Genomic DNA, 27,429 nt, shown 5'->3' with positions numbered 1-27,429 from the left:
GCCACACTGGTTAAATTAGAATTATACTGATACTAAACAACTATGTTATGTGAAAAAAGTATCGAGACACAGGCTGAGAATATAATATTCAAAAGTAAAAATAGAAATAAGTGAGAATGCAAATATGATTAGTAAATTAAAATATAAAGATCAAAATCAAAAGAACAAAATAATACTAATCATTTTTAATGTGTTTTATGGGATATTCTTTACCTGAATTTCAAGAGAAATCTTCCTTTTTACTGATTTTTTTTCTACTGTATAGACCGTTTTATAACCACTTTTATAACCACTTTTATATTCTGAAAAAAGGAAATTAAAAGAACTTACCCAGTAAGTTGAAGACGTTGAATCAACAGGTTAGAATTTCTCAAAATACTGTATTTAATTATTTCTTTTATTAATCTTTTTTATATAATATAAAATTCGTGCATTTATTATCTGTGTAACGCTAGTTTTTCTGTTTGTCTAAATGGTTAACAAAGGACTTTTATTTTGACAACCTTTCAGGCTAAATCCACCCGGATGAAGTATTTAATGACGATGCGGTTCATATGAATAGGCTGAGGATCAGACCTGATTTATAGCTCATGTGGATCACCCCGCTCCGCAGCGTTGCAGTGGGGGCGTAGTTTATAGATCGCGTGTTTTACCCGGGAGTTGTAGTTTCTGAGGGTTACCGGTGGGTTTTCCGGACACGTTATTGTTGCATCAGATAGCGGGGCTGCAGTGCGATGGCTGGATCCGGAGAGCAAGGTAATAATTATTATACACATATATAATACTGAACTGCAGGATTACAGCCTTATACATGAATCTAATATAGATAAACTTTATTAAAGTGGGGAGTCGGTTCAGAATCCGAATCTGAATCAGAGCAGCTGCAGCTGTGTGGGTGTAGCTACAGTAGCTAGGTTTGGTTAGATTAGGTGCTGCATCTGATTTTACCATCAGGCAGAAAACAGCACGCTGTCTTTATATCTTCAGTATCGTACATTTAAATCAGAGCCTCGCCTTAAATAGCCTGTTTTTTGAGTTGTCAGAAAGCTGGAGTACCCAGGCTGTTAATGTACAGCTTTTGAATTTCAGTTTCTGAATCAGTTTGTTCTGATTTTGCTATTTATAGGTATTTATTTGAGTAAAATTGACATAGTTAGTTTGTTTTTTTATTCTATAACTACAGACAACATTTCTCCCAAATTCCAAATAAAAATCAACATTAATAATCCTGGTTTTTAATCAATGTTCCCCTCCACCAGTCTTACACAATGCTTTTGGATCACTTTATGTCACTGGTGCAAAAATTTAAACAACAGTTCAGCTTGGTTTGATGGCTGAAAAAAAAATAAAAGAACTCATCATTTTAAAGTGCTCTCTTAACGTTATATATATTTGTATGTATATATTTTTTATTATTTATCTTTTCATGGGACAACACTGAAGATATGTCACTGAGATACTGTGTACTGTGAGTGTACAGCTATAGTATGACAGTGTAAATGGATTTTCTGTGCCCTCAAAATATCTCTTTATATATATATATATATATATATATATATATATATATATATATATATATATATATATATATATATATATATATATATATTCTGGTGAAACAGAATAAGCAACCAGTTCTAACTACTCTTAATGCCAAGATGGCATTAAGAGACGTATTCTATTAAACAATTTATCTATACAATTATTTATGCGTGTGTTTATATATTTATTTATTCATTTATTTATTCATACTAGCGTCATTTTTCACAAGTGAAAATGTGAACATGGCCAAATTGTACCCAATTAGTTATTTATAATTCGCTCACCAATCCAAATCATATAACTAAATGAGAGTCAGCGTGCATCTTAAGTAGGATAATTAGGGAACAATTAGGTGTGGACCAAACATAGAAGTGAGTCAAACACACTTCTGATCTTGAGTGCAGAATGTTCTGTACCTGCAGGCCAAATTCTGCAAATTCCTGCACAGATCTGTTTTTGTGAACTTTTACTTTCACTTTTACTTTTGCTGGAGGATGGGTGTAGTCTAATCTAACCCTCCAGCACTGTCCATAAGAGCAGTAATACATTACCAATAGTAAATAAAGTGAATCTATGATTGAGCCTGTCTGATATCATCATGCCTTCAGTTCATGATATCAGCATATCAGCAGATTCACAGCTCATCATCATCAGTATTTTTTATTGTTAGAGCTCTCTTTTCTCATTTTTGCTTTGGCTTTAAGAGTCTCTAATATTCAGCACAGAAGCCATTGCGTCTCTTTTCTTCTCTTTCCCCTGCTGCCTGTGGATGTGCCTTATTTGTCTGTATGTATGAATATGTGTGTGTATGAATGTGTGTGTCTATCCTCTTTGTCTTCCCAGCCTTTGATTATGGCTTCTTGCTGTGTATAAGCGAGGACGCGCGCAGGGCCGAGGCTCTGAATGAGTACCTGAGCTGCCGCAGTTACCTGGCCGGCTACGGGCCCACGCAGGCGGACGCGGAAGCCTTTAAGCTTCTCTGCGGGCCCCCGAACCAGCGTCACGCGCACGCCCTGCGCTGGTACAGACACATAGCCGCCCTGCTGCCCCAAATGAACGGCCAGGCCGCAGACTCCAGCTGTGAGTAGAGCAGGGAGCCAGAGACCCCCGGCTACGCCCCTGTGATGCAGGCTAGTGTGGTGCATGTGTAGGAGACCGTAGGGTTTGATTGGTGTTTGGTGTTCAGTGTTTGATTGTGAGGAAAAGACCAGTATCCACCTTTCCTTTATTACCATATTTTTCGCACTATTAGTGAATGTCTATTTTCTGGTGCACTGAATTGTAAAGCACATTACGCGAGACTAGTAAGGAACAAGGGGGGGTCGGCCTGTTTCCTTCTAATTCAGCACATCTCGCTGCTAGGTGTTGGTGGTGGTGGGTAACTAAGTTAAGTAAAGCTAAATATTTTCTCAAGTCAATCAAGGGGGTAAATGTTAATCTACACAGATTTCTCTATTGAAAACTGTTTATTTGGGTGAATAAAGCCCTTCCATTTATTTACAGTAAGCTTAGAGTCCCAGATTTCCACTAAGGCTGGGTGCAGCAGCATTAGCATTAACGGCTAACAGTAAATGCTGCCCGACAGCGCTACACTGAGAAAGCCTGAGTGTTTAAGTAACCCAGGGCGATATTAGCTAGCTGTTCTTCCCATGTATCTTGTTTTAACACAGTTTTCACCTCTGAACGGTGAAAGAGCTAGCACTCAGATAGATAGTGGCTAATGCTAATACTGCTCCAGCCTCGGTGCTGGAGAAACTTCACTGAAACTCCTGTATAACTCTACTTCAGCAGAGTGGCTTTACTACTCCTTAATACCTGACTGTTAAAATTCATACATAAGGTGTACTGGATTATAAGGCACACTGACAATTTTTGACAAAATTAAAGGATTTTAAGTGTGGCTTATAGTGCAAAAAATACGGTAATATGGTAAATGTTCCCGTAGCCACAGACACTTGAGCATAAAACCGGCTCATACTGGTAGTGATACATAGACAGATAGGTAGCTGTTGCTTTTGGGGAATGCCTGTGCTGCTGGTATTATTGCTTCATCTTCGCCCAGCATCCCGCATCCCACATCCCATATCATATAGCATATATTTTTCTGTGCTCTTCAGCATTGTGCATGTCATTGTGAATCATGCCTGCTCCATTATCAACCTGTGTGATGGACCCACAGCTGTACCTGACGTTTCCCTTCCTCCATAATCTTGGTCATTTAATGTAAATGGATATTTTGTATATAGATTTTATCGTATAATGAGTGTTGTGTTTTGTGTTGCAGCAAAAGGAAAGCGGGTGCAGCCTCCGTGGTCTCCCCCGGATGGAACCGAAATTCCAAAACTCAAGCTTTATAACAGCTTAACTCGGACCAAGGTGTGTAAACAGGAAAAAACTTTATCTATACTGGTACCCAATTGTCTAGATTGTGTGAATCATAATTAGATAGATAGATAGATAGATAGACAGACAGACAGACAGACAGATACTTAATTGATCCCGAAGGAAATTTAGCATAATTATACTGCAATAGAAAATCTTTCAATAACCGTAATCTGATTTTAAACACTTTTATAAATACAGCATTTCAGTAGTAGAGTTCAGTAGTATTTAGCCAGAAGCTACATGTCTACAGTGTTCTGAGCTTCATAAAAGACTAGAGTAACATACAGACATAACTAGGCTAGGCAATTTGGTGAAAATCTACATTTTGGTCGATGCAATAAAATTGCGATATTGATATAAGCAGTATAAAAGCCATCACCCTTGGTATACAAGAGAAATGGTGAAATAATTATATCACAGTATTTTAAGACATTTTCACGATATTTGTGTAATTCTGAGATACTCGCACTGTATTTCACAAGACAATCTACTATGATATTTTACAGCGTCTGTGTTACTAAAGAGGATAAAATACTCCTAAATAATCAAATACCAGGATTTTTTGATTTGTCGGTAACTTTGTAATAACTCACCCAATCAATTAATCAATTATTATTTATTTTCAATCAGGAATACATTGAGGCTAACCCTCATTTTCAGCTTAAATGGACTGAAAAATAAAGAAACTTTTTAATCAGTTTATACTAAAATCATGAATTTTATTAATAAAATAATAAAAATATTTTTTTTAAAAAAGCATAAAAAACAATTAAGGTTTAGTTAAGAAGAATTATTAAATAAGGATAAATAAAAGGATAAGTAGACTGGCTAAACTTTTAAGCAGCCCAATTAAGAGATAAAAATAACAATTAGATTCTTAAAAAAACGAATCTTATTAGGTTAAAAAATAAAATAAAACAAAATAAAAGGACAAAATTAATTAAATAAGCAGTTTAAAAAAAACTCAGCTAAAACAGTTATAGTCTGGAGTTTATATATTATTATTATTATTATTATTATTATTTATTTTTTATTATTATTATTTATTTTTTATTTTATTTTTTAAACTTAGAATTTAAAATGATGTAGGACACCAGTAAGCTGAGTTTTAGGGTTTTTTTTTGTGAATTCCACTGTAGCTAAAAGCATATTTCCCTAGATCAGTACAAACTCTATGTATATAAATACTTTATTTTTTTATTATAATTTTGTTTTAATGGAATATAATTTTTATAGAAATCAGGTATGAGACAGAAGATCGAGAGTGAGTTATATGTTTGTTTTCTGATGTTTTTTCTGTTTTATCATTTGGTTTCAGGAGTTGTTTGTCCCTCAGCGTGGGAACAGGGTGCTGTGGTACTGCTGTGGCCCCACAGTGTATGATGCCTCCCACATGGGTCATGCCAGGTACACCTTTCTATGGTCATTCATGGCTTTTAATTGAGCCCTGTGTTTTCTCCTGAATCCGTTTCAGTGCTTTTCTGGAACAGAGTTCTTTGTGGTGGTTCTATGGGGCCACTGTAGAGCCTACGGACCAGACCAAAACATTCATTCAGGCCTTTAAACCCAAAGTGGGGAACTGTTAGCTGTGTATCAATAAACAAAAGGAGGGAGCCGGGCTCTGTTGAATTGTACGTTTTAACCATGTAGTTTCCAAAGCATTACATTTTACAGAGTGCCTTTGAAGTGCAGCATGTCCAGCCACAAATAACTTATTCCAGATTTAATTTATTGATATTGAGCTCTTTATAAATGATGTCGCAAAGCAGCTTTACTGAGATTTGTTAGCAGGACACAGGATCAAACAGCCTTTGTGTTGCATTGTAGTAACAAGGTCCAAGTTCTGAAACTGACTGAATTGACTGTGACTCACTCAGTGATCAGACTGAGACAGCGAGATTTCCTGTCACCCGTGCAAAAGCTATTATCAGTTTTAGATTGTCTGATTATAAAGTGTCAGCTCTTCTTTGTTCTAAAACGCTCTGTTATGTCCTCGTCCTCACAGATCCTACATTTCCTTTGACATTCTTCGGAGGATACTGATGAACTACTTCAAATATGATGTCTTCTACTGCATGAACATCACCGACATCGACGACAAAGTAAGATGCTGAAGTACAGTACAGCTTCTTTTTTTCTATTTTCTTTTTCTTTCTACATTGAAATAAATAAATAATGAATTGATCCTGACTATGAAGGAACACATCATGAAGGCATCATGTAGTGAACGGCATCATGGGAGCTGTTAACGTGAGGTTTCTGAGGCTGATAACTCTGATGAACTTATTCTGTTCAAAAGAGGAAACTCTTGCTCTTTTATTCCTGGGGTGGTCCTGATGAGTGCCAGTTTCACCATAATGTTTTTGATGGTCTTTGCAGTTACTGCATCTGAGGATTATTTCAAAGTTCTTGAAATGTTTCAGATTGACTGACCTTCATTTCTTCAAGTATTTTTTTTCTTTACTTATTTGAGAAGTTTTTCTATAATATGGATTAGAACATTACTCAAATAGGGCTAATTATCGCCAAAATATTGGCAAAATCTTTGACTCAATAACAAAAACTTTTTGTTTCTTCTGAAAGTATATAAACTTGCTATATTTATACCTAATAAAGTATTTTTATTTTTGCAGTAGTACATTCTTGTAATAAAAATGTACTTGTTTTGATTTTAATTTCTAAAAATATTGTTAGCGCAAAAATACCCTGAAATATTGCGATTATTGTTTTAGGGCCGTATCGCCCACCTCTAGTTACAACTCTACCACTCACAACACAACTGATGCTCCCAAACACATTAAGAGGCAAGAAATTAATATAATTAACTATTGATGAGTTCAGCACAGCTGTTAACTGAAAGCCTGAATTCCAAGTGACTCTACCTCATAAAACTGACTGAGAAAATCCAGCCAAGATGTGCAAAACTGTGACTAGATTACCAGTCAAATACACAGAATGTCATTATTTCACAATGACCCACAAGGTCTATGAACAATTTAAGAACCCCTGCTTTAAAAGACTTAAAATAAAATCTTATGTTATATTGATTTTCATTCTGAGTAAAGAGCAGTTCTGCATTTATCATTTTGGAGATGTGTGTTTTTCATTAAAAGCAAATTAACATAACTTATATTACTTTTTATAGTGCTATCAACCAGAAATAACTTTTATAGGGTTACACATATGAAAGAACTGTTTAAAAAGATTTCACCAGCTAAAATACTTAATTTTCTGGAAGTGCTTCATATGAAGAAACTGATTTAAGTCTGTGATGCTCAAGTCATGAACATTGTTGATGCCATAAAATGCTGATATGGCACAAAACACAAACAAACTTTTTAGTGCAGCTGGGAAGATCAGTAAACTGTGTATTTGGCCTGCAAAATATTAAGTGAAACATGATATAGTAATGTTTTGTTGTTCTTTGATTTATAAGGCAAAAATCCAGCAGATCTTGATATTAATAATGCTCTCTGTGTATTCACGACTGGAGTAAAATAAATATAAACACTGCAGCACGTTGTACGATTGTTCCTAGTGTTGCTCTTTATATAGTGAGACACAGTGAGCTAACTGGACAATAAGAGCAGATGGCAGGTTTAGACTAGAACCATTGTTAGCATATGCTAATGTCAGTTTGAGCTGTGACAGGCCGCTGTGTGTTATAACTTCCTGCTGTGTTTCAGATCATTAAAAGAGCCAGACAGAACCACCTGCTGATGCAGTACCGAGCAAAGAAGCCCAGTGCCTCTCAGATACTGCAGGATGTCTTAACAGCTAAACAGGTGGGTGTAGAAACTTCTACATAACTTCTACATAACTTCACATAACACTCTTTCTCATACAGTAGAATAATCTAGAACAGGGATGCAGAACCTTTGCTTTCCCACCACTGATCTAAAATAAAATGCCACATGCAGTACAGAAAACATCCAGTATTAATCCTGATGTTGTTTTCTGTGTTTCAGCCCTTCCAAGTCAAGCTTGCTGAGACCACAGACCCTGATAAGAAACAGATGCTGGAGAGACTGGATACAGCAGTGACCACCGCACTCACTCCCCTGCAGGGGGCGATACAGAGCAAGGCTCCCGATGCTGCTATTCAGAAACAGGCAGAGGTATGTGGGAATTATTAAATGATATTATTTTATATTATATCATATCATATTATATAATATTGTGTTGCATCTTAAAGATTGACCAGGAATTCCCAACCTTTTGCAATTCACCTTTTGCAAACTTAGCCCACCACAAAACTTTCCACAGCCCCTGGAATATTTTATTTATTTATATATTCATTACATATTTTTTTGCAGTTTAAAACCAAACGCTGGGCATTTATTAATTATAAAAAAAAAAATCTTTGCAAAATAGATTTTTTTTTCTAATTAATAATTTAATAATTAAAAAAATATATAATAAATAAATAAATAAAATAATAAAAAATAATTATTAAAATAATAAATAATAAAAAAACTGATCATTTTCAAACCAAAGCTAAATCTGTGTTCCAGAGTCTACACTGTAAGCCTGGATAAGTTGAGTTAACTTAAATAATTAAGCAAATAGATTTCAATAATTTAAGTAATGTTTACTGAAAACTTAAAAAAAAGTTATAGGCTGTATATAAAACATCTCACACTTAGGAACCGTCTTAAACGAGAAATGCAGCCCATCTAACTGTCTAATTGTGACCTAGTTACACAGTAAGCAGCCTGTTAAATTCTCCAGAAGTTTATTTTTTTCTGTCTTCGTCTTTTAGGTTTTGCTGGAAGAAGCTAAGGACCTTTTATCAGACTGGTTGGATTCCCAGTTCGGCAGCCAAGTGACAGAAAACTCCATATTCTCCCTGTTGCCAAAATACTGGGAAGGGGAATATCACAAAGACATGGACGCCCTCAATGTGAGTAAAGTTGTTTTTAAAGGGTGTTTTCATTAAGAGGAATATTTTAGAAAATAAAATTAAATGAACATAATTTATCACTTTTCCCAGATGAAATCAATCTGCTAATGCTAAAATGATGATGAGTTGATCAGACCGTTTTGATTGGCAGGTTCTTCCTGCTGATGTGCTCACGCGGGTCAGTGAGTATGTTCCAGAAATCGTGGAGTTTGTAAAGAAAATCTTGGACAATGGATATGGGTTAGTATGAATTTCTCAAGGATTGTATAAATGTATTTATAATGTTAAAACTTTCATAATGATATGATCTATTAGGTTGTATCTATGTACCTTCATAGTAGTTAATTTGTCTCTTATATCTTATAATGCAGGTATGAATCGAATGGTTCGGTGTATTTTGACACAGCGAAGTTTGACGCAAGCTCAGGACATTCATATGCCAAACTGGTGCCAGAAGCTGTGGGGGATCAGAAGGCTCTGCAGGAGGGAGAAGGTGCGTAATCTAGTTGGAGCGGTCCACTCAGAGTTTTGTAGTGGTGGATGAAAGCAAAACAGGTGGATGAAAGGAACAGGACAATAGTAATTTAATCTTTAAACAATGTTATTTTAATATGTTTAACCAAACAGGTGATTTTAAGACAGTAAAATTGACAGATGAACTGAGAATGAAAAAATATGGTCTATGCATGAATAAAACTACACTCCGCCAGGCAAAGGGGACAACGGACGGTGTTAAAATAACGTAAAAGAAAAACAAAAACAGTTTACCTGCCTAGCCAAGACCAAACTAATCAAGAGATACAAAAATACAACCAGTGGCGCTCGCCCCTTGACTAGTGTGTCTAAAAAATAATTATAACAAGAATGTGTTGTGTACAGGTGTGCCCAGTCTAACCTGTTCACACATTGCTGTGGGTAGAGTAGAGCTAGAGAGTTAAATGTGGGGAAACAGAAGAGAGAAGCTGTGCACCTCAGTCCAGCACAGTTTTGCAGCACAGATATTTCCAGTTACAGCTGAATTCACGCTTTTAATCCCAGAAAAACAAACGCTCTTATTTACCTTTTAAAAAGCAATTTAAATGCCTGATTAAAGGACCGATTACTTTTGTTTTGCTGTTTTCCTCGGGTTTTGAGAGCTCGGCACTGACTCAGCTCTTGATTGGTCCGGACATGAGACGCGGGTGGGGGCTTGGCTGGTGACGTCATGGGCCCTTAATATTTTTTTTAACATTGTGATATATATCGTCGAAAAAAAAAATATTTGCAATGTAATTTTTTTTCCAATTTTGTTTATACGTCCTGGAAAGAAACACCAGAGGATTGTGGTCTGTAAACACAGACACCTTTTATGAAGATGCAGATTTCGTTTTTCAGCAGGACTTGGCACACTGCCCTTACTGCCAAAAGTACCAATTGGTCTTACATAAAAGACACTGGTTTTTGGGTTTTCATTGGCTGTAAGCCATAATTAACAACAATGAAATAATTAAACACTTAAATTAAATCACTGTGTGTGTATTACATCTATGTAAGTTTCACATTTTGAAAATGAATCCTAAAAATAAAGTATCTTTTCAAACGATATTACATTTTTTGGAGATGCAATAGTAGTATATGTTTTATCTTGATTTTAGAATATTCTATAAAACTCTATAAAATAATTAAGCGATAGCTTTAGTACTCTGGTGAATATGTCTATAATAAATGGGGCATGGGGAATACGGTTCTCTGTAAAAAAAAAAAAAAAAAAGTAGACAGTGTAACAAAAATATTTAAATCTTTTTGTAGGTGACCTGAGTATCTCAGCAGATCGTCTGAGTGAAAAGCATTCACAGAATGATTTTGCCCTCTGGAAAGCATCTAAACCAGGGGAGCCATCATGGGAGTCCCCATGGGGGAAGGTGAGCACAAGCGCATCTAAACTTGTCAATCTGTATGATCATATTGCTGAAATATTAATATGGCACTTTGTGGTTTAGTTGATTTATGAAGAAATGGAAGGCACAGGCAACGGCTTTTGCATTTCTAGCTTTTTAATCTGATGAATTAAAACAATTTGCTGTATTTTTCACACTATAAGGCGCACATAAAATCGCCAGTGCGCTTTATAATCTGATGCGCCTTGTGTATGAATTCTAACAGTCAGGTATTAAGGAGCAGTAAAGTCACTCTGCTGAAGTACAGAGTTATACATGAGTTTCAGTTTAGTTCGCCAGCACAGCGAAGACTGGAGCAGTATTAGCATTAGCTGCTAACCACGCTAAGCGCTAGTTCTTTCACCGCTCAGAAGTGAGTATTTTTGGTCTGGAGCCTGCTAGTAACCCCGGCTACCTCTACTGGAGCAACATTAGCATTAGCTGCTAACTGCGGTAAGCACTAGCTCTTTTACAGCTCATAGGTGAGCATTATCGGTCTGTAGCCTGGTGCTAATCCTGGCTAGCACTGCTCAAGCAGCATTAGCATTGGCCGCTAACTGCTCCAGTTCCAATCCTTTTAGGGTCATATCCTGATATTTTTGCAGTTTTGGAGTTATTCATGTTAATAAAAATGTATATGTATTTCAGCAATACACAACTGCAACAAAATGAATATTATTAACGTTTATTTGGAGATATTGTAGCCTACTATATGATATAGAATACCCCTAATTCCACAGAAGCCAATGATCCAACATGTCACACTACTAATAACTAATTCCAGACATCTATACAGTGCATTCGATAGATAGGGTTTAAAAAAGTTGTCATCTAGGACATCTGTACATATTGTTTGTGCATCACATTATGCAAATAGTATTAAAAAATAATGTGTGCTCTGTCTTTCTCTCTTTTTCTGTGTTTTTAAAGGGGCGGCCCGGTTGGCATATTGAGTGTTCAGCCATGGCTGGGTCCATATTGGGAGAGTCTATGGATATTCACGGAGGAGGATTTGACCTGCGCTTCCCTCATCACGACAATGAACTCGCACAATCTGAGGTGCAGAAATCTCCTCTTTCTCTACCTGTAGGCCTGTCACAATAATTACATTATCGACTTAGCGTTCAATAAATACACATGGCCTAAATAATTTTAATAATTGTGATATCATCCATTGTGTTTGCACTTACAAAATATACGTACATATATTGTGACACCGTGACCCGGGTACTGCAGAAGCACAGAGAGACACAGACACTGGAAGTGGATTAACTCAAAACATACCTTTATTAGGAAAAATGCCCTCCATTTACACCCAAAACAAACTTAAAATTAAAGAAACGTATATTAACGGCCCAGTGTGGCTGTAGTCACTTAATTTAGTGTTTCTTAGGTTCATGTTGCCTCAGCCTTCCTCTCACCATCAGCATATCTCTCGAGTGGAAGCTACGGCAGGATCCCCGTGCCTCCACACTTCCCGTGCCTCCACACTTCGCTATGTGTATAGTCTTTAAAAGGGTGTAATTCTTTTGTTACCATATTATGTTATTATATAAGTGCCATTTAATGGTCTTCAAATGCCAGCAATATCGTTTATCGCAATCATTTCTGGGCCAACATATTGTTAGCTAAACATTGTTATTGTGACAGGCCTATCTACTTGTCTTTGTGTTTCTTATTATTTCATTTTTGTATAGTGTACAATCACATTAATATGAGTGAAATTATTTTTTTTGTGTTGATCTGATGTGTTTGGTGTGCTTATGTCTGCATAGGCCTACTTTGAGAACAACCACTGGGTGCGCTATTTCTTGCACACGGGTCACCTGACCATCGCTGGCTGCAAAATGTCCAAATCTCTGAAGAACTTCATTACCATCAAAGATGCCCTCGCGAAACACACAGGTACCGGTTCTACAGCATTACGTTTTTTAGCTTGAGCAATTTTTCCAGTAATGTATATATGCACAGTAATGTACAGCTCTGGGGGGAAAAATGAGAAACCACTTCAAAATGATCAGTTTCTCTAATTTTGCTATTTATAGGTATATGTTTGAATAAAATTAACATTGATGTTTTATTCTGTAAATTACTGACAACTTTGATCCCAAATTCCAAATAAAAATATTGTCATTTAAAGCATTTATTTGCAGAAATGGTCAAAATAGACCTTAAATAATACAAAGAAAATAAGTTTGCATCAATTTAGAAACAACAGTACTAGTAGTTTGAGTTCAGAAATCAATATCACAGCTTTACGTGAGTCTCGGCATGCTCTCCTCCACCAGTCTTTCACACTACGCTTGGGTGACATTATTCCACTCCTGCCCCACAAATTCAAGCAGTTTCGCTTAGTTTGATGGGTTGTGAACATCCATCTCTCTTTTAATTACATTCCAGAGTTTTTTAGTGGGTTCGGGTCTGGAGATTGACCATTAACTCATTTGAATGTCAGTCAGCAACCGCTGAATGGCATCAAGTAACCTACAAAAAGTATGGCAAATGGCAGTTGGGGTAGAGTACATGGAAAGAACAGTTTAAAAAACTACTAGAAGACGTTTTAAGTCAGCTAAAGCTAGAAAAAGCTTTTAATCAATAAGAAGCAAAGAAGAACCAGCTTTGCCCAACATATTGTTGTCTGGTTGGATGGGGACCTGAAGAGGTGTACAAGAAACTGATAATTTTAAAGTTGCCTCTTATTTTTTTGTCCAGAACTGTATGTGTATATACTATACTGTACTATACAATTGGTTATGTATTATGTGTCCCTTCACTGAACTATTCTGCACCTCTCTACAGCCAGGCAGCTACGTCTGGCCTTCCTGATGCACTCGTGGAAGGACACTCTGGACTACTCTAACAACACCATGGAGTCGGCCATTCAGTACGAGAAGTTTATGAGCGTGAGTTGCTGCCACATTAGTTAGTGCTGTAGTAGTGCTGGTTAGTCAGTATAATCCGTATAAAACAGCCGTGTAGAAAAGCACCACTGGAGTAATGGTAGCTTAGTCCTGCCTGGAAAGAAATGAGCACAGCACTTTATCTGAGGAGCTCCTGCTGCTGTTCCTCACCACATGAGTGTTTTGTTACACACCTGTAAGCCTGTATAAAACGTATGTGTTGTAATGCTGACTCTAAATCTCTTTCTCTGTGTCTACAGGAGTTCTTCCTGAATGTTAAAGATATCCTGAGGACTCCTACAGACATTACTGGCCAGTTTGAAAAGTGGGAAGCAGAAGAGATCGAACTCAATAAGAGGTCGGTAATTCTAGGTCTTCTTAGCTACATATGTCCAAAATTGTGAACCTTTATATACAGTATTTGTGTTCAGTTGTGCTCAGTTTGTGGGAAATAAAATGTTTGCTATGTACTGTAATATGCAATATGGTGGCTTAAGTTTGGCTCAATTGTTTTTACACTAAATGATTTTAGATTAGTTAAATCATATAGGTGCCTGGATTTGAAACATGTGTGACTGATGTGGAACAAAACAAAACATTTTAAACAGAGGTGTCAAGTAATGAAGCACAAATACATGTTGGTAGACAAGACTTTCTAGTTTTACTCCTTTAATTTTTTTCAATTCTGGCTTTCTAATGTTTTTTTTGTCCCAAATTTATCAACATTAATATTTTAATAGAACATTATAGTCATTATGGCTTTTAGAAAAATGTATTTTGGGGAGAGGGGGGTAGTTCATTATAGGACTCGCCCTAGGCTTTTGTTCTTAATGGCTTTATTTTTTTCCTTACATTACTTTTACTTTTATAATATTTAAATCGTTTTGAAACCAGTACTTTTACAACTTTACTAAATAAAAAAAAGCTTGAGTTGATACTTCAACTTCTACAGAAGTATTTTAAACCCTAGTATCTATACCTCTACCTACAATGTAATATATAGAGATACTTCTCACACAGTTAAATCTAAACCTGGAGTGATAAAGCTAACGTGTTGTCAGGGGCTTTAACAAGTAGCTAAAATAGATAAGTACTTCACTAAAATTGCAATGTACATTCAAGATTCAAAGAGTTTGTCATGTGCACAGTAAGAAACAAGTTCTCGTACTATGAAATTCTTTCTTTGCTCCTCCAATAAACTAACTAAATATAAATATTAATTGGTGTTAAATTTACATCTAGGATGGAAATATGTACATGATAGTAGTAATGTGTTATGGATATTATTAACAGGAGGTACATGATTATCTACAGCAGTGGAATATGAAAAAAGTGCAGTTACATTGACTTGTATGTGTAATATACTCTTTATTCTGTGTGCAGTTTCTATGAGAAGAAAGAGGCAGTTCACGAGGCCCTGTGTGACAACATCGACACTCGTTCAGCGCTGGAGGAGATGAGGGCTCTGGTGAGCCAGAGCAACGCTTATGTTGCTGCTAGGAAAAGTGCAAAACTGCTACCAAACCGCATGCTGCTCCAGAGCATCGCTCACTACCTGACCGACATGTTCAAGGTAAGCGATCTCTAGTCACACTGGACGCCTTGAGGTAAGGCACGGGTGTATTAAGAATTCATGGTGATGGAAAAGATCAGTATCTGGGAAATGATCAGATCTCAGCAGATGTCATCAATAAGGATAGAACTTGCAGACATGGGTGTTATGTACAATAACCAGAGATTAACCATAACCAGTGTTAAACCATAATAGTGTGGAATACAGTTTTACTGCTCCTGTAGTCTTTCACATCACATAATAATACTGCGCACAGGGGGCTCTGAGTGGTTCAGCGGGCAAAGTGCTGCCACTATGATCAGGAAATCGCCAGTTTGAATCCTGTTCATGTAGCTTGCCGTCGGTTACCGGAGCCCTAAGAGAGCGCAGCTGGTCTTGCTCTCTCTGGGTGGGTACAGTAGATGGTGCTCTTTCCCCTCACATCACTCCTAGGGTGATGTCGATCAGCACAAGGCTGCCTCTGTGAGCTGATGTATCAGATCTGAGTCGCTGCACTTTCCTCTGAGTGCACTGTGATGCTACTCTGTAATGCTGCATCAGCAGCAGTTAGAAAAGAGGTGGCGTCTGACTTCACATGTGTTGGAGGAGGCATGTGCTAGTCTTCACCCTCCTGGTGGTGTTGGGGCATCACTAGTGATGGGGGGAGTCCTTATGATTAATGAGTGGGTTAGGTAATTGGCCATGTACATTGGGGAGAAAATTGGTGAAAATTTTTTTAAATAAAATTATTAAAAAAAAGAAGCTGCACACAGAAATGTAACGATAACTTCTGTTCCAAAAAAAAAAAAAAAAAAACAGACACATAAAAAAAACTATTTGACCTCTCAACACCTGTGTCTGTGTGTGCTGCATATGGGGTGAACAAGTGTAGCAGGAAGGTCTAGTTTCACAAACTATCCTACTATTATGCTAACCTAATTTGCTTTTTTTTAAATCGTACACTAACAAATATATAGTATAATGTCCTTAAACTTATCTAACTTCTCTATACTTAAATGTTTTGTGTTTTTGACACAGACGTTTGGGGCCATTGAGGGAACAGAACCCATTGGATTTCCGGTTGGAAACAATGGCCAGAGTGCTGATGTAAGTAAAAACTGCTCTATTATAATTTGGAGTATTTTGTTTGCAGGTTATCTACACAGTTTTATAGATTTTTAAGTTTTGCATTATTTGATATTTTTCCTGCAGCTGGAAAGTACTGTCATGCCCTATTTGAACGTGCTGTCCGACTTCAGGGAAGGTGTCCGAAAAATAGCAAGAGAACAAAAAGGTAACTTTTTTTTTTTTTCATTCCCAAAAATCCAAACAAGACACAAATAAATTATTGAATTGAGAATTAAATTTTATGTCCCTCTCTGTTTTCACTTATACAGTTACAGAGGTGCTACAGCTGTGTGATGTCGTCAGGGATGATATTCTGCCTGAGCTGGGAGTTCGATTGGAAGACCATGAAGGTATGATGTAGCAAATAAACAACACTGACTTTAGGTTTATAGTTCTTTAGTCTGGTCCAGAGACTGTAAAAAAAGATGGATGCCGTGTCGCCGTTCCCATTCATTAATTGAAAATTAAGCCAAAACCATGCAGTCTCGTCTCTTTTTTTGGGGTGAGATGGACATTAGAATATTTGTTGAGACAAAATGCGTCCAATGAACAGTACCAGTCAAAAATATGGACATGTTTTTCTTTATTTCTTTATTTAATTTATTTTCTAAATTGTAGATTAATATTAAAGACATGAAAACAATTAAGGAACACATATGAAATATTAAACTGTAAAAAAAAAAAAAAAAAAAAAACTTAATTAATCCCCTGATCTAAACCTGATGAACTGAGATGGTGATTTGAGGTGATTTAATTGGGATGAGCTGGAGCTTCACAGCGTGAAGGAAAGAAAAGCAGCGACTATTGTTCAGAACCTCCAGGAACTCCTTCCTTCAAGACGCTGAGAAAACTATTCCAGGTGACTCTCCTTCATGAAGACACTGAGATTAAAATTCAACCAAGAGTGTGCAGATCTGTCCTCAAAGATACTGTATCTACTTATTTAGAAGAATCTAAAGTATAAAACCTATTCTGTTTTGTTTATGTAATAATTCAGCATGTGTTCCTGTATAGCTTTAATATTACATCTTCAATATTATATTTATAATATTAAAAATCATAAAATAAACAAAGCACATTAAATGAGAAGAACCATGTCCAAACTTTTGACTTGTACTGTACATTTCAATTGGTGTATGTGAATTGTGGGGATAAAACATAGCTGATAACTGTTACTGAACTGTTGAGCGTGTTTACTGATCTTGTTACTGGTTTGTGAAGGACTCCGCACAGTGGTGAAGCTCGTGGATAGAGAGACTCTACTGAAGGAGAGGGAAGAAAAGAAAAAGGTAAACTCATAAAATACCACTTAATATCATGTATTTTATTTTGTATTGCATGGCTATACATGGCATTTTCTTTGTTATATAGAACATAAGTATACATTTGTTAGATTATTATATGCACAAGACGATTGAATAACGAATATTCTGGTTAAAATGGACTCCCTTCATCTCAAATGATTTCTCTGTTCTCTGATTAATCACTGTAGGAATGTACTCTATAGATTCTCCACAAGGGGGAGCTATTAGCACATAAAGGCTTTTGCTGCTGTGTAAAAGTGATGTTTTCTAAATGTTTTATATATTTTAATATTTATGCCGTAAATGGGGCAAAGCAATTCACTATCAATATATATTGCAGTAAAATATGTTATATTCTGATTCTGATCTGATTTTGAAACATTTTTCATTATTTATTATGGCCACCAGTTTTCATCACTAACTGACGTTCATTACAGAGCAAATTATATTGCATTACAAAAATAAAATCCTTTATATATATATATATATATATATATATAGAGGTTTATGGGTACTGATATCCATTTATGTGGCTTTTATATTGTTCGCATTGATGCCGTAATTATATCAAATAACCCTTAAAATATAGTGTGATCTAAATTTTGACCTTATTGTTCAGCGCTGGTTGTAGATCAGTATGACATGTTGTTGTCCTCTGATAAAGAAACTGTGTAATTGTAATTGTAATTGTTTGTTCCTTGGATTAATAGCTAGAAGAGGAAAAGAAAAAGAAGAAGGAAGAGGCGGCCAGAAAGAAACAGGAACAAGAGGTGAGAAGCTGCTGTAAATCAAATGAAATAAATACACAAATGCATTTAATTCAGATTAATAACCTAAATCAATGTTTTGAACATCTCGTAGATGGCCAAACTAGCGAAGATGAAGATTCCACCTAGAGAAATGTTCCGATCGGAGACGGACAAGTATTCCAGTTTTGATGACACGGTAATGTACTGCAACAATTCATATGACAATTAACTTTTATTTCTGAAGGCAGCATTAAAAGTAATTCGGGGTGTATGAACATATCGATATACACACCTTAAATTCTGAGTTTTTCCATTATTTGAATATGTTCTGCACTGTGGATTTAATATTAGTCGTTCAAACTATGAAGTGTTAAAAAAACTGAAGATATTTTATATTTTACATTCCTCAAAGTAGCACCTCTTGCTGGGATTAGTCTCAGTCAGCTTTATGATATAGAGTCACCTGGAATTCAGGCTTTCAGTTAACAGCTGTGCTGAACTCATCAAGAGTTAATTACTTGAATTTCTTGTCTCTTAATAAAGTGTTTGAGAGCATCAGCTGTAAAGTAGTGAAGAGGTAGAGTTACAGGTATACAGTGAATAGTGAATATTTGAGTAATGTTCTAATCCAGGTTATGAAAAGCAAGAATTACTTTACTAAGAAAGTCAGTCAATACAAAAAAAAATCTTAAAGCTTTAAAAGTATCCTCAAGTGTCGTCCCCGCAAAGACGGTCAAAAATTGTATGATGGAACTGGCACTCATCAGGACAAACTCTCAGGAAAGGAAGAGCAAGAGTTGCCTCTGTTGTACAGGATAATTTCATCAGAGTAACCAGTCTCAGAAACCTCAAGTTAACAGCTCCCCAGATAAGAGCAACTAAATGCTTCATAAGAGTATTTTTGGTTTGTTTAACACTTTTAAGTAAATACAGGATACTTGTGTTTCTTCATAGTCTGGCAATACTCTATCCAATACACAACACTAATCTCTGTGTTTTTATGTACAGGGTTTCCCCACACATGACGCAGAAGGGAAGGAAATAAGCAAGGGACAGACCAAAAAGCTTCGCAAGCTTTACGAAGCTCAGGAAAAGCTGTACAACGAATACCTCCAGACCAACCAGAACGGAAGCTGAGAATGCTGGGAGCCGGGAGTCCGCCAGGACCTGCGATCCGCCCATAGTGTCTGCTCTTCTCTGCTCTTGTCTTGTGGTGGTTGTTATTTGTAAAAAAAAAAAAACAACAACAACAGGACATTTCAGAATCTCCTGTGGGTCCTGGTGCTGAGCTACGACCGTGTTCATAGTCGTAGCTACATTTATAGGAAAGTGAGGCTGCTGGTGTGGTGCAGCTTCATGGGCTCTGCTGTGAAGATGTCTAAGCATTGCTATGAAGCTGATGAAGCTGAGGAAGGATATGGGAACATAGTCAGTACTGTAATGTCGACGGCGTTTTATATTTGAAGGGTATTTAATGATGAGCGAAATCTTGCAAAACAAAATAAAAAGATAAATAATAAAGCGATGATCTCTTTATGGGTCAGAAATATCAATCAACTCTTAATTTAGACAAAAGATCAAAAGGGCACTTTTTACCAATAAAAAAATGATCCTAAAAAAACATGATTCCTTTTATATGCTATTGTAATCATCTGTGATAAAGAAACTTTAAGAAAAAAAGTGGCAGGGAATGTACAAAAACATGGAATGTGCAGGAAGAAAATGATGATAAAATAAGGGATTGTGTGGAATTTAAAATTCCAAAAAAAGAAAGTATAACTAAATAAAACTGAACGAAACTTTGGAATTTGGACGTTGTGTAGTTAGTTAGCTTACTGTACAGCTTTTGGGTTTACATAGGTCAAATAGCATAGGACTTATAGAATAGTTATCAGAGAGCATACCATTTGTACTTTGCCATGTCTGTGCTATGTCAAGATTTTAAATAAATAGATAAATACATACATAAAAGAAGGACCTCAAAAATAAATCAAAATGTTACTACAAAATGTCTTTGAATCGTATGGCGTATTAATGTGACAAATTGTGTCTTCCTGTACATAATCAACTGTCAGTACATTCATTGTTATACATTAAATTGCCATGAAATTACTACTGTCTTCCTGTTCAAACCCAGACTCTATGCAGCTACTTTACCTCAAATGATGATCCACAAACCTTATAATTGTGAATTCATTACTCTCTCTAATGCGTGACCATTTCATCAGTCCCATGACTTTTGTCACATCTTATGGTGTTGACCTGTGGGATATAAGTGTTGGGTCTCCTGCATTGAACGTGAATGTGAAATATTGTCTTCAGCCTGGACAATTGTAACCAGACGTTCTAGCCTATAAAGCCTGCAAGAAGATGATCACTAATATGACTGCTCAGATAACAGATGATGTATCAAAAAGATTCTGAACAGATACTGGAACTTAAACTTGACCACCATCTTCTGGAAGCTGAGATAAAAGATGGATCTGCTGCACAAACTGAGACAAAAGCTGGTAACACTGCAGATTCTAAAAATTGGTCAGAACCAGTCTGTATCAGCTATGAGCCACAGTGGACCAGAACCTTTCTACAGATAAAGCTGAACCCAAGAGAAAACAGAAACAAAGGAGTGATGAACTACATAAGAAAAAGGACAGTGTAGAGGAGGAGAAACCCCCTAATGGAGAACCAGAGAGAGACAAGAGAACATCAAGGGTAGAGAAGATCAGTTGAGAAAACAGCTTTAACAATTTCCTGATTAATTGACCAATAGAAATCTGAATTAGATAATTTAACATTATGATGCTTATTTGTATAGGATTAAGCTGATGGACTGGGACCCCTGTACTCTGGAAAGTTCAAAGTATTGCACATCACTTACTTGCACAGGAGAACAGACCACTAACACTGCTGTTTTATTTAAGTACAGTAGGGTTTTCCTTATTTTGCACAATCTAATTAAAAGAGCATAGGGGCGCATAAAACACTGGAGCAAAAAAAACCGCAAGAAATGCGTGAAAAAGCGCACGAGATGCGTAAAAAAGCGCAAAAAAACACACGAGATGCGTAAGAAATGAAGAAAAAACGCCTGAGATGTGTAAAAAGCGCACGAGGTGCGTAAAAATCGCAGGAGATGAGTAAAAAAGCGCACAAGATGCGTAAAAATCGCACGAAATGCGTAAAAGCTAAGGAGATGAGTACAAATGGGCACGAAATGCGTAAAAGTTAACGAGATGTGTAAAAGCGCACTATATGCGTAAAAGCGCTCCAGATGCGTAAAAAAGCAAGAAATGCGTAAAAAGCACACGGGATGCGTAAAAGCGCACCAAATGCGTAAAAAAGCGCAAGAAATGCGTAAAAAGCGCACGAGATGCGTAAAAGCGCACCTGATGCGTAAAAAAGCGCAAGAAATGCGTAAAAGCGCACGAGATGCGTAAAATAGCGCAAAAAAAGCGTAAAAAGCGCACGATATGCGTAAAAGCGCAAGAAATGCATAAAAAAAACACGAGATGCGTAAAAGCGCACCAGATGCGTGCAAAAGCGCTAGAAATGCGTAAAAGCGTACAAGATGCGTACAAAAGCGCAAGAAATCCGTAAAAAGCACACGGGATGCGTAAAAAACGCACGATATGCGTAAAATAATGCACGAGATGCGTAAAAGCTCAAGAAATGCGTAAAAAAGTACAAGAGATGCGTCGAAAAGCGCAAGACATGCGTAAAAAAGCGCATGAAATGCGTAAATAGCACACGGGATGTATAAAAAAGCGCACATGATGTATAGTACATCTCAGGCAAAGATAAATTCCAATAATTTTTTTCTGATTAATTTGATGATCAGTTCAGGGTAATGTCGGACTCGTATTGCCACATATGGGAACAGTCCATGAGAACAGTTTATTTTTAATGGGCTGAAGACACTTCCTGCTGCATGTTTAGCAAAGTGTAAACTGTTTTTTTTATTAAATGCCAATTTTTAACCAGAATTGTCCAAGCTGTTGTGCATTAAGCTGGGCAAATATGTCTGTGTAGTAAATATGATGAAAAATCAAAAGAATTACATATAATTTTAGGTTTAAAGACCTAAAGCCCAGTATTCTGATAATGACCCACATGTAAGTTATTATCCCTGATAAAGGGGAGTGGTGGTGCAGTGCTTGTTGTGGGCCTATGCTTAAAATAAAAAATAAAATAAAGCCCCCAGTGGGTTTTATATTTTTATAATAGCTGTTATGACCAATGACTGTATATCGGCATGACAATCATCATCATACATATGTTGCTGGTTTCCGGTTTTCCCTGGTCTAACAGACAGCTGACTCAACAAACCCCCCCTTCCTGAGGTGAAGTGGGAGTGATGCAGCAGGAAATCACTACAGTGAAAACAGGTTCAGTCCCTGATAGCAAAGAACACTGAATAAAGGTTCATGTTTTTGGTTGAATTACAACTATTAATATTCAAGATGGAAAACAACCTTAAAACAACCTTTATTTAACATTGCTTATAATATGCATCATTGGTTCGTGTTGATATTCTGACACTGAAGCAATATTCATTTAAAGTTTTTGAATGGTTCAAGTTCTGAATCTACACTCACAATTAATACTTTTACTCTGGTTAAGTATAGGTAACCAACATTTCTGCTTAAGTGAAGTAACTATGAGGTGATTATTTCTATTTCACCTATGATTTAGCCTACATGAAATAGTCCCAAACCCTCGTTGGAATTTGGTTTTATGTTTAAGCTTTTTTCAGGGTGTGTTCTATGCATTAAATTATTTTCCTGGGTTACAATTTGATGGAATCCACTATTTTTTTTATCATATACTGTGATGATACGATAAATAATGTTTTTCATTTTGAGTATTTAATAGATATTCATATTTAGGCATGTTGCAGCTGCCCCTGGCAAATGCTACAACAGTGTGTTTGTAACAGTGGAGTGACAATATTTAAACCTATTTTGAAACCTGTATATATTTCATAAAACCACTTATATATTGTAAATATATTGTCTCAGTTGTGTTGTTTACACAGTAAATTGGCTATTCCAGTGTACATAGTTCTTGATTTATTAGAAAAATGACAAAAAGTGTAACAACCGTCCCTGCTCTCTCCTTTTAACCTGACAAACAAGATAAAATTAATTTATAGTATATACCTTATATTATAAGTGTTTATTATGCAATTGGGACACAACCTATATTTTATTTTATTTTACCTGTCTGTTCTGAATCGGTTCGCTCGGTTCGGCTATCGGAAAGAGTCGGTTCAGAAGAACAACTGACTCGTGAATCTCTCACATCGCTCGGGTTCAGCTACAGGTGGGCGGTTGCATTCCTGAGCGCGCGGGAATCCCGCGGGGGGAGGCGGAAATGATCGGCTACTTTACCTGTTTGGTGATTTTAAACACCTGAGGTCGGAGCTGGTTCCTGCTGCTGCGCGCGCAGGTGTGTGTGTGAGTGTGTGTGTTTGAACCGGCCATGTCGGGAACAGCGTCTGACTGACCGCCAGAGCCCGACCTCCGTCCTTCTCGCCTGGACCGAACCAAACCGAACCGAACCTCTCAGCACATCCACAGCTCGAGCTCCAGCTCCCTCAGCATGTACTTCAAAGACCGCGAGGTAAGGGAGCGCGAGCGTTTGTGTTGGTTTTCCACACCTGTAACGTTAGCTAATCCCTGAGGTAAAGACAGTGCGGTCAGTAGGCTGTATATTCTGTATTTCCTGTAAATAATGATGGAGGTTCTGTAGAGTTGAATTGACTGTGTAGAAATTTGGGTTTCTTCACACAGCATTCCTCCACCCGAGACAGAAACAGAAACCTGCTGTTTAGTCTTACAGCACGCGCAACCATCTCTGTTGTTCCACTGCAACACTGTACCTACACGAGCGTGTCGTTTTCACCTGGTATCCTGGTATCAAATGATTAGGTTTAGATGCGATAGACCCCTTCAGCTCCCTGGAGGACACTTCATCATTCCCTCAGAGATTAAGATGACCCTGTGTGTGTGTGTGTGTGTGTGTGTGTGTGTGTGTGTGTGTTAATGTTGTGTTTTAAGCAGGAGAATGAAGAAATGTTTTCTTCAGGTATGACAACATTGTTTTACCTGATATTGACCTTTTCTTCCACATGGATGACTTTAAGACAGCATAACATAGTTCAAAAAGTAAGGGCTTTTGTGTTTGGTACATTGGTAGGTATTTATTTGGAGTATCAGTGTTTCTTGGTAATAACTTGTATAGGCCATTCCACAGAATGGGTGCAATTTGCTTGTTTTAAGTTTTTGTCTTAATTTTTAATCTTTTTTTTAAACTCTGAATCATACATTTACCTGTTCAAAACATGTACAAGGTTTCTAATCTGAAGATGGTTACATTTTTCTCAGTCCTGTTACCAAAACTCATGTGACTTTTAAAAAGCATGTTTTAAAGCAAGTCCACAAATTCCTTTGATTTAGTCTCAAGAAAGTCTATTTATTTTAAAGAAATTGTTGACTATCAATTGTTCAAACAATTGATATTTATGACAAAAAATCATTATATATGCATGCACATTGTATTTTCTAAAAGATGCAAAGCCATTTTTATCTTTTCAAGAAGACCCAAACCTGAAAATGATCAAATTTACTATCATGCAATATTCACTGGACTGAAAACATGCTTTTTTCCTCTCTGCCAATGCCTACCAGCTTATTCTTCCATTGACTCGTTTGGTGTTTGACAATCAAAGAAGACAATTGTTGTCTTCTTTGGACGTCCACTTTGTGCCCCCCATTATACAGAACTTGGCGTTCAGTTTGGAAATACTGGTACCAGGGATCACTGCAAATAACAAGCAAAAGAAACACCAGCTTGAAGTTGCCCCATCACACGTTCTCTATTTGGATCAGTCAAGCGTGGTATGATGCTGATTCTTGGAACAGAACCTACTGACCACTGTAGCAGGTCCCATGCATACAGATGCAGCACCTGCGGTACCAGAAGCTTAAAACAAGTGTCGATACCAACAGCAAAATAAGATGTTTTTCATGGGTGCAAATGTGGCACCATTTAAAAGAGAAATTACCAGGCTTGCTATAAAGCTAGTTCTCACAAATGGATGCATTGTTACAACAAAGAAATAATCTAGCAAACACAAATTTCCTTAATTTTGTACTATGCTTAGACAAAGATTAAGCCTAGTCTTGGTCTAAACAGCATTTTAAATAGAGAAAATTATGAAGTCTATGACCAGGCTCAATATCTGTCTGGAAACAGACCCAATAAATTACACCATACAATATCTAAATATGAAATAAAACTGTTATTTCCTCTGGTAGGATGATGTTTCTTGATTTTTTTAAGCCTAATCTTGGACTGCATAGCATTTTAAATGGAAAGTCTCCATTAAAAGAAAACCATATATAGTAGTTTTCCCATGGATTAAGACTACTTCTAGACTTTATTTGTAAAATCTATATTCAAAATGCTGTGTATTCTGGAACTATACTTAATCCCCATCTGACCATCATATCTATGATGTTGTCTATTTCTGTGTGTGCACTTGTGGTAGTGGGGCTGCATAATAAAATAAAATAAAATAATATAAAATTATAAAATATCTAAAAGGTACAGGGAAACGCTTATTTCTTTTAAGTGTGATGATTTGATACTTGAGATTGACATTTTCCTTCACTTGATGTCAAACTTTAGACTGGCATTACTTTATTGATGTTATCAATCACTGTATGTGATCTTGTATGGTAGTGGTGGTTGTATGATATGATAAGATATAAATCTAAATATATATAAAATAAAAAGTAGATAAAAGAAAATTAATACAGCATATTACCTGATGATGAATGTTCTTCAATTGTGGGACAGTTTTCTAAACCTAGATTAAGCCTAGTCTTGGACTTCACAGCATTTTGAGTTAATCTAAAAGAAAAAGAAAAAATCGAGCACAAGGCTCAATCTCTGCTTGAGAAACGGATTAAATAAAATGCTCAATAAAATATCTAAATAGCAGAGAAAATAATTTCCTAGACCCAGATTAGGCTTTGATTTACACAGTATTTAGAATGGAGATTCTCCATTGAAAAAAAAAAATAGTAATTAATTCCTTAATCCCTGTCTGGGGAAACTACCCCTATATATCTAACTTTATGCCATCATTCCTATATAGATATTATGTCTTACTGTATGTGTGGTGATTGATGGTGTTGTGTGATAACATATAAATAATATACAATTTTAAATATTTTGTAATAAGTAAAGAATTTTATGTATACAAATCGTAGTATAAACGTTTAGACATTCAGTAGAAACAAAATAGAACCTTTGTCTATATATAAAATAATTTTATTGTAACAAAATAAATAACATAAAGTGATGCAAAAAAACTAATCTACCAAAATACTAAGGTGCAGAATATTTAGGGCACGCATATAAACTACATGAAAAAAAAAATATATATACAAAAATAAACATCACAGCTTAAAAGTTAATAGCAGAACAAATACCAAACAGTCAAACAGAATATCACTATTAGCACAATATGGATTTTCTTTTAATAATTAAAAAAAAATAATTGTAGAAACATTTTTGTGTATAATAGGGGTGGGTGATATGACCCTAAAATAATATCACAACATTTCATGGTATTTTCGCAATAAATATACCCTTGGTGATATGTCAAAACACTTAATTTTTTAAACTACTTTATTATTGCATACGATATGATATATGGGACACCCCTAACTGAGATATTAAAAAATTACAAGAATTTTATCAGATTTGTAACAAGTTAAGTAAATGATCCAGGATGTCATGATACTAATAATGCTCTCTAAATATCTCCATATATCCAGGATTAAAGTAAAATAAATGATACTAGACAGATATAATTTGTCTGTAGATAGATAATGGGAAATGAAAACAGTGTGAATTTCTTTTTGGCTAAAAACAGTAAAAAAAAAAAAAAAAAAAAAAGTAGTACCCTAAAGTGATAATTAGAGGTAGGTGATATGGCACGATATTTCAGTGTATAATATCGTTCACAATATTTAAAAATG

The 27,429-nt window shown here is 36.1% G+C and overlaps 3 protein-coding genes across 4 annotated transcripts in view; 2 read left to right on the top strand and 1 right to left on the bottom strand.

Annotated features, from left to right (window-relative positions):
• The window catches only part of pkp3b (plakophilin 3b), a 209,806-nt gene that overhangs the window by 90,210 nt on the left and 92,167 nt on the right, over positions 1-27,429 (bottom strand). The window lies entirely within an intron of this gene.
• Positions 654-19,904, top strand: cars1 (cysteinyl-tRNA synthetase 1). 2 transcript variants are annotated; one of them, XM_022667080.2, is made up of 23 exons: positions 676-756; positions 2,386-2,622; positions 3,827-3,918; positions 5,246-5,334; positions 5,933-6,029; positions 7,614-7,712; positions 7,896-8,045; positions 8,690-8,830; positions 8,982-9,070; positions 9,202-9,323; positions 10,619-10,731; positions 11,677-11,805; positions 12,522-12,651; positions 13,546-13,649; positions 13,907-14,004; positions 15,030-15,219; positions 16,237-16,305; positions 16,411-16,492; positions 16,596-16,676; positions 17,548-17,615; positions 18,341-18,400; positions 18,492-18,575; positions 19,388-19,904. In XM_022667080.2, exons 1-23 carry the CDS (start codon positions 735-737, stop codon positions 19,514-19,516), a joined length of 2,475 nt encoding a protein of 824 aa, XP_022522801.2. In that variant the 5' UTR covers positions 676-734; the 3' UTR covers positions 19,517-19,904. The 2 variants fall into 2 exon arrangements, with proteins under 2 accessions (XP_022522802.2, XP_022522801.2); XM_022667081.2 differs by lacking the exon at positions 2,386-2,622 and having other exon boundaries at positions 654-756.
• The window catches only part of ano9b (anoctamin 9b), a 35,753-nt gene continuing 32,040 nt past the window's right edge, over positions 23,717-27,429 (top strand). The window contains exon 1 of the mRNA XM_022667075.2: positions 23,717-23,998. Coding sequence (XP_022522796.2) covers positions 23,978-23,998 — 21 coding nt within the window. The 5' untranslated portion in view covers positions 23,717-23,977. The remainder of the gene's footprint in view (positions 23,999-27,429) is intronic.

This window comes from Astyanax mexicanus, chromosome 23 (genome assembly GCF_023375975.1).
Source record: "Astyanax mexicanus isolate ESR-SI-001 chromosome 23, AstMex3_surface, whole genome shotgun sequence".
NCBI lineage: Eukaryota > Metazoa > Chordata > Actinopteri > Characiformes > Acestrorhamphidae > Astyanax > Astyanax mexicanus.
This window is presented reverse-complemented; position numbering and strand designations above follow the sequence as displayed.

Coding starts and splice junctions, on each gene's coding strand:
- cars1 (XM_022667080.2), top strand. CDS start 735: ATGGCTGGATCCGGAGAGCAAG. Junction 757..2,385: donor GGCTGGATCCGGAGAGCAAG/GTAATAATTATT, acceptor TTGTCTTCCCAG/CCTTTGATTATGGCTTCTTG. Junction 16,677..17,547: donor TCGATTGGAAGACCATGAAG/GTATGATGTAGC, acceptor TGGTTTGTGAAG/GACTCCGCACAGTGGTGAAG.